The sequence below is a fragment of the Physella acuta genome, unplaced genomic scaffold (genome assembly GCF_028476545.2).
Source record: "Physella acuta isolate Inbredline_101_S28 unplaced genomic scaffold, ASM2847654v3 ptg000118l, whole genome shotgun sequence".
In the NCBI taxonomy this organism is placed as follows: domain Eukaryota; kingdom Metazoa; phylum Mollusca; class Gastropoda; family Physidae; genus Physella; species Physella acuta.
The window spans coordinates 552,410-575,000 of record NW_026731638.1 but is presented as its reverse complement, the minus strand read 5'-3'; the positions used below and the strand labels follow the sequence as shown (position 1 = coordinate 575,000).

The 22,591-nt window shown below is 32.9% G+C and overlaps 1 protein-coding gene across 1 annotated transcript in view; it reads left to right on the top strand.

Annotated features, from left to right (window-relative positions):
• LOC131934822 (uncharacterized) overlaps positions 1-1,603 on the top strand; it is a 1,787-nt gene extending 184 nt beyond the window's left edge. Inside the window, exons 2-3 of the mRNA XM_059290949.1 lie at positions 206-391; positions 1,476-1,603. Of these exons, the coding sequence (XP_059146932.1) occupies positions 206-391; positions 1,476-1,603 (314 nt within the window). The remainder of the gene's footprint in view (positions 1-205; positions 392-1,475) is intronic.
• The last annotated feature ends 20,988 nt before the right edge of the window (positions 1,604-22,591 follow it).

Genomic DNA, 22,591 nt, shown 5'->3' with positions numbered 1-22,591 from the left:
CGAATGCTACACACACACACATATACATACACACACACACACACATATATATATATATATATATATATATATATATATATATATATATATATATATATATATATATATATATATATATATATATATAATGAGATAACAAGTTTTGAGACTTATTGCGAAAAATCCAGATTAAAGTCTTTATCTTTTCCTCACCATATTTTTATAGTTACCCGAATTTGTGAAGCGATAAATTACACCGTGAAGGCTGGAGACAAATTTGAATGTAAAACTGAAATAATGTTTTCTAAATACGATGTTATTTGGACTCTAACAGCATCTAATGGAACAGCAATAAAAATATTCACCTATGATTCTCAGTTGAAAAACTACATAGACGTATCTTATAATCCAGGTAAAGTTGATCTGTTTATAATACAATATTACTTATTAGACGTTCTGAAAATCAAAAAGATCAATTTTTGTGTTTTTATAGCTAAATTGCAATATCGTTTTACATTATGTACTGTGGATCAATAATTATCCATGACATACAAATACAACTAGAAGTCACCTAATATTTATATACCGAAACATTTTTGAGCCTTTTAGGGACAATAACTAAACACTAGCTTACGTTAGGTTTACATTTCCTTGTACCATTCTTGTACCAGCTGTCGAGCCTCATCTTCTCGAAAGTTCGAACTCGAAACTTTTCGGTTTTGCAACCATGAGCTTAAACGAGCCAACCACGCCGACCCCTAGATGACAGCTAATAGTCTTGATTTTTCCAATGAATCTAATCTATTCTTTAAAAATGTAGGTCTAATTGTATGTATGCAATGTAGGTCGTACAGCCAAGTAATTAATAAAACAAATTAAACGAAACTTTAACTCCCTTAATCTGTGCCTATATACTCATAAAACAGTATCCGATAAAAGCAAAAATATTTTTTTGTAAAAAGTAAAATATTGTAATTAATTGGAAATAAAAGTTTGTGATTTTATAAGCGACCTAGTTGGAGGAACATACTATAAGTTAAGGCTTTTAATTATTCATTCACACTGCGAACACGTAATACAATATCCTTTGTCATCGAGAGATTTCTTGCCAAGTAGAAATGAGTGTAAATCTATAAAATTAATATTTATTTCAAACGATTTGACGGGGAGGGGGACACTTAAAATATTAGGGGGAGGCTTATTTAAATACTTGAAGGGGCTCGGAAGACACTAGCTAAAGTAATACAATATATTTTAAATTTAAAGTATATACTGTTACCTATATCGCCAAAGGGAACTGTGCACTGTATGGAGGAAGGATGGGGAGGGGGGGGGCATAGCCACACCCTAAGAGATACCGGAAAGAAACTGCATATGCCCCAACACATTAAATTTAACAAACGCAGTTGATTTTTGTTTTAATTTAATAATTATAAATTTCGTGTTTTAAGAAAAATAATTATGTATTACAGAAAGATATTAATTTTTTCCTTTAGCGCCAACACTACCTAAACCAAAAGAAGAGAATATTTTCAAGAACAACATGCGAATTCTGGGACCACTGATTGGACCTCTTATTTTTATCACCATCGTACTGGGAATGATATGGGACGGAGTGGTCTAGCGGTAGAGAGCTGGACTGCTAACCCGTTAGTCTCGAGTTCGAATCCGGGTTCAAGTCAGTAGACCGTCCCTGAGTCCACCCAACTCTGATGGGTACCTAACTCATGTTAGGGAAAGTAAAGGCGGCTGGGCATAGTGCTGACCACACTATCTCTTCATATGCCGAGGTCACAGAAACAAGTGAACTCTACTTCACTTGCCCCATAGACCGTCAGGTTTGAAAGGGAAACTTTACTTTTTTACTGGGAATGATAATATGCTGTTGCTGTTGTTCAAGAAAAAAATGCAGGAACCGATCAGCAAATAGAACTACAGAGGCAATAGGCGTTAGTGAAAGTAATACGATGTTTACTGTTATGCAAAATTCTAACTCGCAAGATAATTGTGTTGTAAGCAGCATTAACCAAAGTCATATGAACCAAAATTTTAACTCAAGCAGCTTAACATTTCAATTTCCTGTACATCGGGCAACATCAACCCGAAACGTAAACCTAGCTCATACAACGCCACGCCAAGACGACACTCTACGCCACACACCGACATCAACGTCCTTACAAGCTATCCCTCTATGTCATACATCATATGAACACTACACTCAAAACCAAATAGCATCGACGCGAAAAGTCATTCCAAACCAGTTAATGTCACAGCGAAATTTAAACCCAAGTCACACAATTTTACAGAGAACTACCTCCGTTTTTTCTATTGCTCAATCGTCACCCTTGAACCAGACGCATGCCACACATGAACTAAACACACCGATCTTTGATCCACCGCCCTACACAAGCCTCTTTCCCACCAACCCCCCACCATCCCACGCAGCGTCATCAGACGCTCCCCCACAATACAACACCTAACATTCAATCGCACCACCATATCATTCAACTACATCTGTATATAAGAAATAATTACCTATACCTTCAAACACTTTCATCCAAGTATCGTAAATAATAACCCCATAATTTTGAAAAAAAAAAAACAAGTCTTATAGTGAAAATCAACCCTGTGTATTTAGCCAAAACAAAGACTTTAAGAAAATGACTTGGAGATCACTCACTGACTGTAGTGAGATAATGTGGGCTTTATAAGCTGGGATGAATGCAGTGTTTAGTAGTAACACTACAACCACCATAAAGTCACTATAGACGAATGCATGACGGAACTATTCCCGTGTACTCAAACATATTTTCTACTATTTTATATCAAAACCGGCTGTACAATCTTCCAATGATGGATTCATGTTATTTCTGTTTATTAACTAACGCACAAGCACATGTGTTTGAACCACATGCTGTGAAAATACTGAAACACGTGTTGTTGTTTTTCGTCTTGACAACTTAAGTACATTGATCTGGTGCTTTTTTTTTAAGTTTTCGATTCTATGTTAGGTTAATAGTTATATACCTTATTTTTACAGATGAATTACTTGGTCACTGAAATAAGAAGAGATGTAGTTTTATTTTTGGTAAATTGTATTTCTCTGTATCATTGTCCGATTTTGTGTGTGTGTCACTTCTCATTATTGTTTAATAGATCAATGTTTGATACGCATAAACATAACATGCTTACTATATTAAAAAATTAGACATGTATTATGTAATAAACAATGTCGTATACCTCAGAATGTGTTATTTCTACATACTTTTGAGCATTTTTTGTACCAACTAAAATGGTTTCTAAAAATAGCTATTACAGCAACGTAAACTAATATTATACTATTAATATAAATATACAAAGCCATACCGAATACAGTTAGAGATATTGTCATAACAACGCACCATTAATAATGTGTGTACTTAGCTTTCCGTACATTAAAATGTAAATAAACCGGGAGTGATCTCCCCTAAACTTTCTCGAATATTCTTATATAAAACAATTGGGGATGGCAACTGGGGATGAAGACATGTTTTTTAATCCATTTTAAATACTTAAGTGAACGCCTAATAAAATGTGCATAATAGTGCGGAATATTATTAGTACTTTATAAATTCACATGCTTTTTGAGAAATCGGAAATAGCGAAAATTACTACTTCCGGTCAACGGAAATTACTCAAAATTTGACAGAAGACGGAGAATTAGATATTTTACTGACTTGTGAAATTTCATTTATTTATCTGAAATAGTATTCGAGTTATAGACTTTTTACAGATCTACGATTTTAATTTAATACTAATAGATGAAATTTCATCAATCTACTTGTAACGGTACTCAAGTTATCGTGTTTACACACACACACACACACACAGACACACAGACACACAGACATACGGACAAGACTGCAAAACAATGTTTTTCCGACTCCGGGAGCCCTAAAACGTCGAGATTTGCAAAAATCTCGATTTTTTTTGCACGATTACAAGACTTTCTATATACTTCGTCTATAAGAGAAAGTAAAAAAGAGAAGGGTATGTCAGAATGTGCAACCATATTACATGTCTTTTGACAATCACAAATATTGCTTTGTTAATTTTTTGCGCAAAACATATTGACAACGTATACTTTAAAAGAATTATACTTGTAATATTATTTATAATAAAGAAAAAGAAAAACAGGAATACCATTTACACCTTTACTAAGGAAAAAAAATAATTATTTACAAATTTAAAAATTAAATTTGCCATATTAAATGATTTATTTTGTGATTTTATAGAAGAAAAACTGAAAAGCAAATTTACTTTAATTGATTGTCAAGCGGACAGTGCATTTAAAAGCTTATTGTTACAATTGATTTTTTATGTATATTATTTTTCATAAACTTTTATGTAGTTGACATATCATATATATATATATATATATATATATATATATATATATATATATATATATTAAATTAATATTTTATTTAGCCAGATAACAATATATATATATATATATAATTTTTTTATTTAGCCAGATACCCACACACTACACAGCAGTCCAGCTTTAAATGTTAAAACCCCTCATTTTAACATCCCCATTATTAATCCGCAACATTATATTTAGAATCTTCTCTACAAAAAAGATTTTGTAAAACAACCCCTTCTTACTTATAAGACGTAGAAACGACAAAGAATTAAATCGTAGTCTTAGTTTCTCGCCACAAATAAACTTATTTTCTTCCAAAGACATTGCTTCGCTTACTTTGTTGTTCATAGTTTGTTGTCTTTAGAAATTAGACATTTCTATGAAAAAGTAAAATTACTTCCGTTTTTCTAATTCAACATTTGATCCAATAGTCTTTTTGATACTTTTATATTAGAGCGTTTATATATATATATATATATATATATATATATATATATATATATATATATATATATATATAAAACTATCTGAAGCTGAATATATATTTCCAAACAGAACTAAAAAAATAATATTTCATGACCTTCTAAACGGATACATCGCAACATGCCTCTTTCAGCTATTCTGTTCTTATTATTTTCACCACACAATTTAACTATTAAGCTATTAATAAATGTTTAGGCCTTTATAAATAGAATCTTGAATTATCTACGTTTATATTCCAAAAAGCCTTCTAATGTTATTTTCTTTTTAATAATAATTTGCAAGACCGCATATTTCTATAATTAGTCTAATTTTTTATGATAAAACATCCTACTGTGTTTGACTTTTGTTGTTTGAATAATGTTAATAGAGTGGGATTTATAAAAAAAAAACGTTGGTTTATAATTATTTTTTTCTGTTGGCAAAGTCTGTGATGTATACATGTATACATTGAACATGTATTATTTTTTTGTTTCGCCAAACTTGTTTTCGGAATATAATTTGCTTTAAAACGATATGGCTCAAACCAGTGATTTACTGCAACGTTTTTAATTTACCTTTAAAACCTGACGGTCTACGGTGCACGTGAAGTAGAGTTCACCTCTTTCTTTGACCCCAACGTGCCTTAGTAGAGATGGGCGGACTCTTGGATGTTCTAATGATTTTAACCCGGATTAGAACTCAAGACTTTCGGATTAGCAGTCTAGCTCTCTATCCCTAGACCACACCGTCCCATTTACTGATTACTTACTTAATCTTTGTTATACACGTAGAGGTGTTTGAATAATTCAAATGCAAAAATAATTAAAAACATAACCATACATAATATCCAGTATAACCAAGATATTACATTTTAAGAAACTACAAACACATAACAATATATTATTAATTTCCCTGTTATGTTATTAGACTAGCTTACACGTTGTAAGGATTATTGATTACCTCATTACATATGACCCCGGTAGTTTCACTGACCCGTGACTGCCAGCCATGTGTCACAGGTGTACTTAAATCTTCTGACGTAAACGGTATTGATGTTTTAAAACGTGGTCACCATCAAGGCAGTTTTATACAGCAAAGCAACGTATACGTAAGTCATTTATATGCTGGATCAAAAAATAATTTATTACATTCAGATTTAATGTAGGATTTATTCATATTCATGCTAAAATCGGTGCCTCAAACAATGCTTAAAATTGATTTGTCTTAAATGTATTTTAAAAATTAATTTAGTGAAGTATGTAATAATTAATTTCATGCGTGCTCCTTAGTCTAGCAGGTAAAAGACACAGTTGAAAATTAAATACGGTAATAATAGTTGATTTTTAGTTTTGTTTGCTTTCATATAAAAAAAAACTAAAAGTAGACATCCCAATCAAAACATAACAAGCTGACATAGATTAATAAATTGTATTTAATGTTAAATACTTTTACAAGCGCCAGTTTTCAAAACTGAGCATGTTTAGCGAAATTGTCTTGTTATATGAGTTACATAATTAATTATTAAAAACCCTTTTTTTTAATAAATTAAAGGGATTAGAGGTATTTTTTTACAATAAGGCTGTATAATTAGAGGCATAACAATTTCTTCTGCTCCTATTATATTAAAGGTAAGTCTAATGAGTTTGTGTTTTGTAATCTCGTTAATTTTGTCAGTTTGTAAAATTGTGTACACTTGTGTCAAATTCACTAAACAAATGTCCCGTTTACATTTTGTTTGAAAAAAACATTAATTGATTAAATTTTTTAAATCCAACGTTGCAATAATTTCATTTTTTTTATTTTAATTATTTCTTTGTTACTGGAAATACTTGTAATGATTTTAATCTTTCAATCATTCACCATCTTAAACAAAGTAACAGAAAAGAAGAACAGATTTTTTATATCTGGCTATTTAGCTGTAAATGTTATAATAATAATTCTTATACTTCAAAGTTATACAATAAACACAGATTCTTTATCAAGGACAGAAACTTTATGCTCAAGTGGACTCCTAATTTAAATTTGTATTTAGATGTGTATAAAATCGCAGTCACACTTTTTTTGTTTTGACTTAGCAGTTGTTGAAATGTTATAATATGTATATATATATATATATATATATATATATATATATATATATATATATATATGGTTATTTAGTTGAAACTTTAATTTTTCAGTACTTAATTGTCCGGCTGGAATATATTATGGAAAAGAAGGAGACCCATGTACTTGTGAAAATGAATTAGATAATACTTTTTCACCGAGTATCACATGAAATTTAATAACAATTATTGAAACAATTCCATGGAATGCCCGTTGCTATTTCATTACTGGATGCCAAGTAAACTACTATCAAAGTAAGATTTTAATCATGATTAAATTACATTTTTTTTATTATATTCTTACTAAAACATGAACAGATACCTGGGACGAAGCAGCTATAAAATTAACAATAGAATTGATTCTTTAGTTGAAATCATACTTTATAATAGTTTATAGAACGAACGACTAAGTTAATTTTATTAATTGAAGAAGTAGATAGTAAGGACTGTAGTTTTGTTTTCCAGCAAATACTTTGTTTTTGACTTTGCGTTTTTAGTGTCTCTTCCAGACTTTTTTCTCCGTGGGGGGGGGGGGGCACTTGAAATTTTCGGGGGGGGGGGGGGCGGTAGACTTTCTTCGGGGTGTCGGACACTGTTAAAAGTATATATTTTCTATATAAATTTAATTTCGTTCGGGAAGGGCGGTAGATTTTCTTCGGGGGGGGGGGGCGGAAGAGATGCCCAAGAAGAAACTCTGCGCATTTTGTTTTTCTTTAGCTTAATTTCATGTGAGAAATCATCGACCCATATATTAAATAAAAAACAGTAAAACAAAATCGAGACGAAAGCCAGACATATTCTACTACAGAAAGCTCCAGGGATACAAAATGATTAAACCAGGCACAGAGAAACGTCAATGAACTAAATAAAGAAAGCACCGATACTGACGTAAAAATAATTGTATGACAAATACAGATGTTTAGAATTGAGATCAAAATAGGCCGGAAACCATTGTCTTCATTGAAGTGGTTTTTTATGTATATATAAATATACAACACAAATAAAATGTAGATGCGATAAGAAATTTTATTACGCATATTTTAAGTTATTTACGACTGATCTGTATGTTTTATATTTTTGTTTAAAATGATTGTTTTTTTCTGATTAACATATACAACACAACAATAATTTGTAATTTAATGAACAAATACTAGATAATAGTAGGCTTGGTCTACTTAAGATTATCTGATTAAAACATTGTAGTTTTCTATTAAGTAAAGGTTCCATGAAACAAATAGAGATGATTTTATGACGTATCAATCTAAAATTTCATGTTCACGTTTGAATGTCTAAAATGTTTTAACATACAGAATTCAATTCTTTACCTCCTCCAGATTTTAACCTGATCTGTGGTGTCTAGCCTCAAGACGTATGGATCTTAAGTTTGTTTTACTTTGTCTTGTCAGTTGCCTGGGTAGGCCTACTCCTTTTTATGCCATGACTTAATTACTTAATTTTAACACACATTTACCTAGATATTCTTTTTTAAAAGTATATATATATATATATATATATATATATATATATATATATATATATATATATATATATATATGTATGTATATATATATATGTATATATATATATATATATATATATATATATATATATATATATATATATATATTTATATATATATATATATATATGCATGTATGTATAGTGATAACACGTAAGCTGTAGCTTTGATGTAAATGTTTGAAAAAATCCAATTCAACCTCATGCTTTTTTCTCTCAATATATTCTAAATAGAAAATGTTTGTGATGCACTGAGTTACACTGTAAAAGCTGGAGACCCATTTGAATGTAAGACAGAAATAACGTTTTCTGATTTCAATGTTCGATGGAGTTTGACAACAGCTGATGGAACAAAAATAAAAATATTCATGTGCGATGATACATTGCAAAACTATGTATATTATAATCCAGGTAATTTTGATTTGTTTGTGTAATGATATGTTTTATGTTTGTTTGTCTAATTATTTAAAAAAATCAGTATTGTGTTTTTAAATAGAAAATTGCAACATCATTTTGCATTGGTAATTACATATACAACTATATGTAACTATAGCCATTAACTAGACATTATTTGTCGGTACCCATTACACGTGAGTTAATGTTAAGGCCTACTTGTTTAAGAAAATAAAATATTTTATAAAATAGTTAGTGGTCAAAACGCAATGTTAAACGATATAAGTGACTGAGCAAAGAAATGACTAAATAGCTAAAAATCTGACACATTTAGAATAACAGGGGCTACCAATACCGATTAGAAAAACAAAATTATATGCATCATTTGTCAACACAACACTATATTAATTAAACAGACTGATTAAGAGACTTAAATGATAACATTAAAAAAATACGGTCGTTCAATGGTATTTCTGTTGTTTTTTACTTTCTCGTATATACGAAGTAGCCTATAGAGAAAGTCTTGTAATCGTGCAAAAAACAAAAAATAGAGATTTTTGCAAATCTCGACGTTTTACACCTCACTGAGTCGGAAAATATAGTTTTGCAATCTTGCCCGTGTGTCTGTGTGTGTGTATGTGTGTCTGTCTGTGTGTGTGTAGTCTGTAAACACGATAACTTGAGTACCGTTACAGCTAGGTAACAAAATCGCAGATCCGTAAGAACTTTTGAGCGATTTCCGATAACCGGAAGTGAAACTTTTTCTACTTTAAAATTTTCAAAAGCCTATGGTCAAAGCACCTGTGGTCAAAGGTCCGCACACCCTTTTCATAGCATATTTAGTTTAAGCTCATATTGCAAAATATTTTAACAACATAATCATGCACTCCATAACAACATTCACCCCAATTATTATCTCTGTACAGATTTAGCATTCCGAACACGTTTTCTGTTTAGATGGCTAATATTTTTTTCCACTCACAGCCAACAAAACAGTACATTTGAGGGTTTTTTTTTTTTAAATTTCAATTCGGCAAAATTTTAATGAGCATCGATACGTTCTTAAGTGTGAGTTCAATGTTTTGATGTATGAATAATGATTTGCATCATACCTTAAAATAACAATGTAGACAAAGATGGATAATCATCTTATTGAAAGTCGGCGTTAAAAACTAATTGATTTAGTAGATCAAAAAATTTCATACAAACTGCAACAAAAAATAAATAAATCTATGTATATATGTATATATATATATATATATATATATATATAGGTCCCTATATATATCTATATATGTATGTATGTATGTATACAATGTATATATATATATATATATATATATATATATATATATATATATATACATTGTATACATACATACATACATACATACATACATACATACATACATACATACATACATACATACATACATACATACATACATACATACATACATACATACATACATACATACATACATACATACATACATACATACATACATACATACATACATACATACATACATACATACATACATACATACATACATACATACATACATACATACATACATACATACATACATACATACATACATACATACATACATACATACATACATACATACATACATACATACATACATACATACATACATACATACATACATACATACATACATACATACATACATACATACATACATACATACATACATACATACACATACATATATATATATATATATATATATATATATATATATATATATATATATATATATATATATATATATATATAATGTTAAATTATTCTTTTATTTAGAGAACAACTTTGAAGCTTACTGTGTGTGGTGGAATGATAACCCGTGGAACCGCTATTACTTCATGTCCGGTTTAAAAGTAAAGCATTTAAACCCTGATATCTTAAACCTTACGTGTTTAAATAATCAGGATGATGTGATCAGTTGTTGTGAATTTAAATTCATAGGTATGTTTTTTTTCTGGTTGTTTGTAAAGAAAAAACGAAAGAAAAGTCAATTCTTATGTAATAAGCCTTTATTGTAAAACATGACTCATGTGTTTTTAATTTAGGGTACTTTAGATAAAAAATGTTGCAAGCATCGGGAACTCTTTCGAAAAAATGTTTCCTGTGGGGCAACGGCGGCAATCATGAAAAAAAATATTTAAAAAAAATATGTTGATAATATACTTAATGATCCTTTTTTTTTGCTAGCTTTAATAGAGTCAGTTGGCAAGTTTTTGTAACAGAAAAAGTACTTCAGAAAATGATTTATTAAGAATAATTTTTGAAATAATAAAATAACGCATCATTTGTTTTTCATAGCGACCACAATACAACCCACGATACAGCCCACGACACCGAAACCAGAAAATGGCAACAGTTTTGAGACCGATATTTCAGGTCCGATTACTCCACTCAGTCTTTTTGGCGGCGGCGTATTGATATTGTTGACGTGTTTTTCACTGACGTGCTTCATTCTTTATTCAAGGCAAAAACGCAGAAACCGTGCAGTAAATAGGACCACAGAGACTGCAGACCTCAGTGAAAACAATACTGTGTCAACTGTTTCGCAAAATTCAAACTCGCAATAAGAAAGTAATGCAAGTGACATAAACCAAAGTCATCTAAACGAACGGTCCAACTCACGAAGTATACAATTTCGTTTCCCTATAGACAACGCAGCGCCATCGGAAAACGAAAACCAACGACATACAACGACACCAATAGATTCCTCTCCTCGTCATACGACGGCACGACACAACAACCCTCTATTTAACACGTCACAAGAAAACGACACAACACGCTACATAAGGTCACAGCGAAGTTTCAATCCACAGCGAACGAACTCAGTTTTTACTATTGAGCAAATTTCAGTCGTGTACCAGACAGATCAGATAATGGAACTGAACCCAACAAGCCTGGATCCACCGTCCTATACAAGTCTCTTTCCCACCAACCCCCCTCCATACCACGCAGCGTCATCAACAGACGCTCCCCCACAATAAAACACGCAACAGATAGTTAAACAAACGTATATTACAACCATATCTCCAAAAAATCTTCTAATGCTTATTCGTTTTGATTGTCACTCATAACGAATAGAGTTTTGAAAAAGTTACTGTGAAATTCAGCCCGGAAAGTGAGTTGAAAAAATAAAAATTTCAGAAAACGAATTGACGAAATCAATTCATGGAGAAATAATATTTATGATATGATTATAATACTAGGAAACTGTTATTCTTCCTTACATTTTAAATTGTCCGATTCTATATTAGGTTAATTGATTTATAATTTGCTGACTGAATTAACGAGAGAAGTAATTGTTTATTACTGAGTAGTTTTATTTATCTTTCTCATTGTCAGTCATTGATAGATTCATGTTTACTACATATAAACACAGCATGTATAAAAGAGTATCAAACTGTACCTCTCTAATGTAATAAACTATATAAATTAAAACAGACGTTGTTGATAACTGTACATATATTTGAACATTTCATGTGGCAACAGAAATGGTTTCTAAAATTAGATAATAAAGCACCCTAAACTCATAGCATACTATTAACATACATAAACAATATCGTGTCATTAATAGCAACAAGTATAGTTATAACAACGCAACAATATAAACTATTTGTCGTTTGCTTTTCTTTCATGAACGTGTAAAATAGATCACAAAATGTTCAGATTTCGCAACTGTTTTATTGTCTTTTCCAATCATGTCTATTTTTTTTTTAATTTTAAACTAATTTAGTGTTGATGCAAAAAAAAAATTACACAAAATGTAATAATAGTATGCTCGAGGAATAACAAAGGATATGGAAACAAATATTTAAAAAAAAAACGAAAAGCAGACTGAAATCAGATTCAACAAACTATGTGGCCTATAACATGTTGAAACGTTTCACTTTAAAATAAGAAATTAGCAGTATCATTGATTATTTAAAAAATAATAAAATGTTTATAACTGTTCCAATCAATTACTAGAGAAAAAGATTAACAACTCGAACACTAACATTTTTCTGCCTATAATGCTTTCTTTAATACTTTTAATAAAGAAAGCAAATTAGTTTTTCTTTTATTTTTCAGTGCATTTTAAAGATAACTATTATAAATGTTTTATAGATGTTTTATTATTTATTCTATGCTAGTATTTAGTTAACACATTGTATTTTTAAAATAAAGACTTCATGACAATAAAGTACAAAATAATATAAAGTTTCAGAAGAAATGTCAAAAGAAAATAATAACCACCATAACAATTGAAAAGATTAATTTTTACTGTCAATACTTTTTATAATGTAATAACATCTTTGTCGATGTTTTGAATAATATTGTATTGATTAAAAAAAACAAGTGCCCAGAAAGAAAAAAATATATAGTTTTTTTTTTATTTTTATTATCAATAGCTAAAACTGAATGTCTTTGCTTTGTCAATAAACGTCATTTTAAGTACAGCAACTTAGTTTTTAGTTACCTTTTTTAAGCAGAAGTTGTTTTTTTAGAACTGCAGTTACACAGAACCCATAAATAAATAAATTAATAAATAAATAAATAAATAAATATATATATATATATATATATATATATATATATATATATATATATATATATATATATACATATACATATATATATATATATATATATATATATATATATACATATATATGTATATATATAAATATATTTTTATGTATATATATATATATATATATATATATATATATATATATATATATATATATATGTGTGTGTGTGTGTGTGTGTTTGTGTGTATGTGTGTTTTGTGCTATTAATTCACTTTGAAAGAACCCTCGACTTGTGCAAACGTTGGACTGGTTTGTTTAACAAGCTGACGCAATAGACTACAGGTAACACAAACTGGTGGACCAGGAACAAGAGCTAGGCGGTGATTCCCCTTTAGAATAACTCAGCTGGTTGCCACCTGATCCATACGGTAAGAAAACAAGTTGTATTGTGGACCCAGGGGCGTAGCGAGGGGGGGGGGGCGGGGGGCGGACCGCACCGGGTGACACCATTTAGGGGGGATGACACCAAGGCAAAAAATAGCAAAATATATAAACTTGAGGGGGTGCAAATCGAAAGTTTGAGGGGGGGGGGTGCAAATCGAAAACTTGAGGTGGGGGGTGCAAATCGAAAGTTTGAGGGGTGGGGTGCAAATCGAAAACTTGACGGGGGGGGGGTGCAAATCGAAAATTTGAAAGTTTGTCCCCGGGAAGGGTCGCTACGCCTCTAGGGGGGGGGGGGGTGACACCATTAAGTGCCGCACTGGGTGACACCCGACCTCGCTACGCCACTGTGTGGACCCACACATTTTTATTGTTGATACTTACACACACACATACACGATGGGCCCTTACACACAAACACACCGATTACACATCTAAATATAACCGGGTGCATTATACAAGCACATGTATTAACCGAACAAGCTAGTTTCCAACTCGGGTATTTCAATAGGATTAACGGCTGTTTGAACTTTGAAAGATATACGCTTTGATTCTATAAATAGAGCAATTGAAGTCTTATGATTTAACGTTTAGAACTTAGACAAGCTACCTTAAGCCTGATCTATCCGGATGTGCAGTTACAGTTTTTAAGTTATCATTTTTTGTTAGACAATTATTTAATTCTCACGGGATAGGCCTACTTAGATATGTGGATTTGTGGGATGTTATTTATATAACGAATATTTTATTCAATGGTAAGGTATAACATAACTTTTTATTGTAATGTATATTCAAAACTTTAAAAAAATGTATGTATTTTATATTTTTAACATTTATATTTTTAAAATTAATAGTGACATTTTTAGTTTATATTGTATTTTTTTTCTATTTCTAGTAGCTTTAAAAAAACATTATATTAAATTCTATACACAATTACAGAGAACTAGCAGATTAGACCAACTATTATTTATATATGTATCTAGTGGTCATGTTTTATAACACTTATGTAAAAATTTAATAAACTATTACAGGTGATTTTGTCAGTCAAAATCCTAATTTCGTTGTCTCACAAAATGGGTTCCACGAAAAAATATGTTACTGTTAATGTATTAAAACATCACCAATATCTTTATTTCTTTCAGATGTTTGCCTGATGTAAGAAGACCTTGCTAGACTATCCAAATGAAGTGCAAAGTTTTCCTACTTTGGCTTATAAGCTTCATGGGTACGTTTTTATGTAATGACTTAATTTTAAACACACACTGATTGCTTTTGGTATCTTTTATTTATGCAAGGAACGCTATACACTACACACATACACAAACACACACACATACACACACAAACACACACACACACACACATATACATATATATATATATATATATATATATATATATATATATATATATATATATATATATATATATATATATATAAAGCAATGTATGTCTGTGTGTGTGTGTTTGTCATTTATGCATTACTACACCTCTCATGTTGAGAATATTCCTGGGGAGGTTTCTGCGGAAAAAAAAAATTCAAATTCGCAGGGGTGGTGCCACGACAGGGCGCGAGTTTTTTTTTTCTATATACGGTATATAAAAATAAAAGTCGATTTTAATTTGGCATCGTTCATCCGATAGCCATGAGACTTTAGGGAGTTCATTATACCACTCTGTGGAAGGGTTCTGTAAAAAAATTATTTTTAATTTCACAAGGGCGGCGCCACGGGAGGGTCCGATTTTTCTCAATATACGGTATATAAAATCGAGCATCTAAGATTAGACCATTACTAACGCTAACATATTGTATCAGTCACAATGATGTTTAAAACGCGTCAATTTTTTTTTTCACGTGTTAAATAACAAATCCTGTTCATTTGTGTCACTTTAGTGAATGACGCAATCTGCATCATTGTTAACAGGATGCTATTTTAAGGAGCAAGGGGTCGTACGCCGCTTCAATGCGGCAGTGTAATCGGGGGGGGGGGGTCTCCTGAGAGCGGGCCTCTACGTCTCTGACACATGGGCCGAAGTGTGTTCTAACATATTATTTCGGTGAGTGATTAATGTACACTCAAGGTTTTCATGCGGTAGTGTAGGTAAACCCGTGTCCTGATATTTATAATCCAAGCGCAGGCGTTGTTTACATTTAAATAACTGATTTTTAGAAAAAAAAGGTCACGCGTCTAAGAACATATAATTTATAACACGTTGGTGAAATCCTTCTAATATATTTCGTCAAACTTTCTTCTATCCCCGCGGCAACGCGCGGGGGTGGACCGGGTACGCTAGTCTATCTATCTATATATATAAAGCAATGTATGTATGTTTGTTTGTTTGTTTGTTTGTCTTTTATGCATTACTACACCTCTTATCACATCGCCGTGAAACGTTGGGATGTTGTTGAGAACATTTCTGGGGAGGTTTCTGAGAAAAAAAAAATTCAAATTCGCAGGGGTGGCGCCCCGGCAGGGCGCGATTTGTTTTTTTTTCTCAATATACGGTATATAAAAATATAAGTCGATTGCGGATTCTCACCGTTCATCTGATCGCCATCAAACTTTGGGGAGTTGATAACAACATTCCAGGGAAGGGTTCTGCAAAATAATCTTTTTTAATTTTGCAAGGGCGGCGCCACGGGAGGGTTATTTATGATCCAAGCGCAGGGATTGTTTACATTTAAATAACTGATTTTTAGAAAAGAAGGTCACGCGTCTACGAACCTATGGGGAAATCCTTCTAATATATTTCGTCAAACTTTCTTCTATCCCCGCGGCAACGCGCGGGGGTCGGGTACGCTAGTATATATATAAATGCAAAGTGGTGACAACAAGTTTTGAGACTGTTGCTTTAATTAAAAAAATTATATATTGCGAAACATTCAAATAGATGTATTATATTTTTGCTCACACTGTTTTTATAGCAGCCCGAATTTGTGACGCGATGAATTACACCGTGAAGGCTGGAGACCCATTTGAATGTACAACAAAATTAATGTTTTCTAAATATGATGTTAGTTGGACGCTAACAACTGCTAATGGTACGGGAATAAAAATATTCACCTGTGATTCTCAGTTGAAAAACTACATAGGCGTGTCTTATAATCCAGGTAAAGTTGATTTATAATACAATATTACTTATTAGATGGTCTGAAATGTAAAAGAGATTAATTATTATGTTTTTATAGTTAAACTGCAATATCATTTTACATTATTTACCGTGGATCAATAATTATCCATGACATACAAATACAACTACAAAGTAACCTAATATTTATATACCGAAATATTTTTGAGCCCTTTAGGGACAATAACTAAACACTAGCTTACGTTAGGTTTACATTTCCTAGTACCATTCAGGGTTAATTTTTTAAACTATCTTCAATCAAAACAGCAGTCAAAATATTTCTGGTGATGACCAAACTCTTTCACCCCATAACTATTTTTATATACATTGATCCAGTAAGAACTCATAAGGGTTATCATATTTAGCAATAAAAACAGTACTCGGCAACGTATTCATTTATGATTTATCCAGTGGCGTAGCCAGGATCTTCTCAAGGGGGGGGGGGGGGTTCCAATTTCTACCCGGGGACAAACTTTCGATTTGCACCCCTCCTCCCTCAATCTTTCGATTTGCACCCCCCCCCCCTCCTCAAACTTTCGATTTGCGCCCCCCCCATACTTTTTATATACATACCGAGGGGTCTATTGGGGGGGGGGGGGGGAGGTTATGACCCCCCTAACCCCCACCCCCTGCCTACACCACTGGATTTATCTCATACATTGACTCAACTATGTAGACACTGATGTCATTTTATTGTGAATTTGCCTTAAAATCTAACGGCTTTACAACATAGAATAATTGTACACAAACATTGACTCAGCTGTAATAATTAAAATGTATGTATTTAAGTCAAACAACACTTCTATTAGAAAACAACTTCGAAGGCTACTGTATATGGAACGGCTTCTACGGCTACTCTGGTATAAAAGTAAAGCAACTGAAGTCAGATATGCTAAATCTAACGTGTTAAACTGATCGGGATGTTGTGGTCCAGTATTGTCAACTTGAATTCATAGGTACGGTGTTTTTCTATTCCTTTTGTTTTTATCATTTAGAAAACTTTATTTGTACATTAGGTAGTAGAAGTGGGCGTGGTTGAGCCGGTAAAGCTCATGGTTGCTAAACCAAAAGGTCACCAGTTCAAGCCCCCGGCGGATGAGGCCTGAAAGCTAGGAACGTAAAAAAAAAACACACACACATCAAGTTCGTTTTTGGATGCACAGACAATGGAAGCAAATCCAGAAAGAAAAGCAAGCTAAATGGTGCATAACATGGTGACACGTAGTAAGTAGGCTAATTATGTTGAAGAAAAACCTTTTCCAACTTTATAATTAAAATAAGGAATTACACTAATAGATGGGAAATAATAGTGACGATTGGTCCAATACATGTTGCTATTTCTTTTTTAATAAAAACGAACGATTCGTTTGAATAACATGTGGTATCTATAAACATCTTTTTTAAATGTAGACCGAGTGGCTAAGTAATTTTTAAAAAAGCAACACAAAATGGTGAAATCCTTTCAGAGGAAAATTCTGAATTATTGATTTAACAAAAAAATTACGAAACTAGTGTTTTACAGTAGTGGTAACTTTAACTTGACATAATTTTTTAAAATATATTACGACTAACTCATAATAACAAAGTACATTATTTTTCTGAAGTTTCTGATTAAAAAGATATGGCTCTTGGTTTTCACGACATTTTAATGTAGCCTGGTATCATTAGCTAACAGGCGTTTTTTGAGAGTGTTGTTTTAAGACACCAAATAATACATTAATTATTTTACCTTAAATATGTGTCTAGGACTGTTATATTAAAATAAAAAGTTGGAATTAAAGAAATTTTTATGAATTATATAATAAAATTTTAAAAGCAAGCATATATTTTTTTTTAATCGGCAGCTCCTACGACACAACCCAATTTACCCAAACCAACAGACGAAAACGATTCTGGACTTACCTCGTCACTTCTTGTACCAATACTGATCCCAGTTTTGTTTGTGGCCTGCCTATTGTTACTATTATTGTTGTTTTGTGTCAGAAGGTATTTAAGAAAAAAACGCAGAAACCGTCCAGTAAATAGAACTACAGAGACCATAGATATCAGAAGCACAAATACCGCTTTTACTGTTTGGAATGGATCAAACTCGCAAGAGCGTAGTGATGAAGGTAACCTAAACCAACGGTCGAACGCAAACCGACTACCATTTTGTTTACCTAAACGTCGCAAAAAGACTTCAGGAAACGTTAACCTACATCACACAACGTCGATCATAAACTACACTCCTCGTCACACCCCGTCACTTCAAGGGATTCCTCAATGTTATACAACATCACAGTCACAGTTCAACGACACAATAAGCCATCGTACTATGTTCACCGTTTGGGACAGTGCGAATTTACCAGAGGATAGCGATGCCTTGAGCCGCGGCCTCCAGTACCAACCTTCCAGCACGAGCAGCCTGACGTATGTTTTCCCAACACGTCATGACACGTCTTCAGGAAACGTCAATTTACGTCATACAACGTCATTGATCAACTACACTCCTCGTCACACCACGTCACAACAAGAGATACCTCAATGTTATGTAACGGCACTTCAAGACGACACACCAAGTCACATATCGTCACAGCAAAGCGTCACTCCAAGGCACATAACGTCACAGCAAAGCGTCAATCCAAGTCACATAACGTCACAGCAAAGCGTCACTCCAAGGCACATAACGTCACAGCAAAGCGTCACTCCAAGCCACATAACGTCACAGCAAAGCGTCACTCCAAGTCACATAACGTCACAGCAAAGCGTCACTCCAAGGCACATAGCGTCACAGCAAAGCGTCACTCCAAGGCACATAGCGTCACAGCAAAACGTTAATCCTAGCCACACAGTTCCACGGCGGAATATTTTTCTTTTTACAATCGAAGAAGTTTCAGAAGTCAACCAGACTCATGACAGTCATGACAGACATGACAGACATGACAGACATGACAGACATGACACACATGACAGACATGACAGACATGACACACATGACACACATGACACACATGACACACATGACAGACATGACACACATGACACACATGACACACATGAACTAAATACATTTAGCCTGGATCCACCGTCCTACACAAGCCTCTATCCCACCAACCCCCCACCATACCACGCAACACACCCTCGCCCGCAATCAGACACGTAACACACATTCGCACAAGTACATCAGTTAATTAAATCTACAAGTATACATTTTCAAATACCTGCTCCATGTTATTGTCACTCTTGGTGAACAAAGAACTACCTTTAGACACAAACAATTAAATGCAAGAATCGTAAAAGAAGAATACAATAATTTTAAAAGGTCACATTTAAAATGTAGTTAGCTAAATTAAAAAAAAAAACTCTAACAAAACGACTTTAGAAACACGTTATTTAGACAGAACATTCATGTTATAATGAATATAATACTGGAAAACGTATTTTTATCAGTCTGAACAACTAAAGTCTTTTAATTATTATTTGTATCCATTGTTTAAATGCTTTCTCTGTAAGTTTTCTTTCGATTCTGTTTTAAGTTTAAATCGATATTTACTTTTAACGTTCTAATGTTTTATAACTTGCTAAACAAATTAAAGAGAGAAGTGACATTATTAATAAGTGATGTTATTTATTGTTCTCAATATCCCGATGATCTCACTGTTAATTATAATTATTATTTATTACATTGATGTTTAATGTTTAACAACTATAAATATAAAATATGTATATGTTGATAAACTATGTAGAAAATTCAGAAGTTTTTGATATTTGTGCAACCATTTGAACGTTTTGTTGTGGATTCTGAAATGTATCTAACAATTTGTATTAAAATACCCCAAACTACTTACATAGCACTCACTATATTAAAAAAATGTCATAGCGATTATTATAAATATATTGACATGCTATCGCATCAATTAAAATAGTTTGCTTTTGCTATTTTTTTTTATTAATTGAGAAAAATTGAGTAAAATTTTTGTTTTGTTCAAAAGTGTTATTTCAAATTGCTTTTCTTTGCATTTCAAAAAAAAAATCATTTCAGTGAATTTATTTGTAAAATTTAAGCTAAAGAGGCAAAACAACCGTAGAATAAAAGCAGTTGTAATTTATATTTTTTGTAGTTTTTAGTAACTGTAGACTTATTGATATCTGTTTCATTTATATGAAATTCTCATCACTTCTACTTCTTCTACGTTCTAAATTTTAGTGTTGGAAGGGATCCCCTCCAACACAATTAATTATGCGTGTCAACTAGTTATGCAGCATAGACTCCGATTTTCTTTTTGAATTTGCTTCCACAGCCTTTGTCTAACCAAGAACAAACTACACGGCAGCAGTTGTTTGATTTTGGAGTTGTCTCTCCTAGAAGAGTGGCTGTCTGCTACCGAGCCCGGGGGTTCGAACTCGAGACTTTTCGGGGTAGCAATCATAAGCTTTACCGACTCAACCAGGCCAACACCCATATCCTAGTCTATATTGTTTAATGTAGATCGAGATAACTTAACAGAGATAGCCCACGTCTTCTGATGTCACTCACGAGTTTTGAAAACAATAATAATAAACACATTTACTGTTGTATTGAGTTGGATATGTGTTCTGAACAGAGACGTAGCGAAGGGGGGGGGGCGGGGGGGGGTACATATGTCCCCGGGCGCCGACCTTAGGGGGCGCCAAAACGGGTTGGAAAAACAAATTAAAATATCATTTTAGCTGCATTTTTGCTTTATAAATATAAAAAAATATATGGGTGCAAATCGAAAGTTCGAGGGGGGGGGGGGGTTTGCAAATCGACAGTTCTATAGAAAATTGAAAGGTTGATTCCAAGGGGGGCGCCAAATTGAAAGTTTGTCCACGGGCGCCGGGAAGGGTCGCTACGCCTCTGGTTCTGAATTGGATATGGACATTAACTTTTGTATTAAATTGGATATGGACATTTCGTTTTGAATTGAATTTGGAGATTTAGTGTTGTATTAACTTGCAAGCTGCCTCGGTGGCAAATACAAAGTGAGTTCACATAAGGTGTCTGCCCAACCAGACGATTGAAGAACACTTTACGTCAGTGGCGTAGGCAGGGGGGGTTAGGGGGTGCAAATCGAAAGTTTGAAGGGGGTGCACATCGAAAGTTTGAGGGAGGGGGTGCAAATCGAAAGTTTGAGGGGGGGGGGGGGCAAATCGAAAGTTTGAGGAGGGGGGGGGGTGCAAATCGAAAGTTTGAGGGGGGGGGGGCAAATCGAAAGTTTGTCCCCGGGTAAAAATTGGACCACCCCCCCTTTGAGACGATCCTGGCTACGCCGCTGCTTTACGTGTAGTTTTAATTGTTGGGTAGAACGTAATAACGTCGTTTTTAAATCTACAGGAGAATCTGGCACTTTAGTTGGTATGTATCAAGCGGAGGATCCTTAGTGCAGACTCGAACACCAATCACGTTTACAGAGAGAACGTATCCTCAAGTAGAAGATTTTAACCGCGTCAAGAATGAAGTGGTTCCGCCAGAATATTAGACCAAAAGCATTTTGTCATCATCACCGAGCTGAAAGCTTACTGATTGACATTCTCGGAGAGACGCCGGAAGAGAATGGTATACTGTTTGATGGTGCCTCGTGAATGCCAGGCA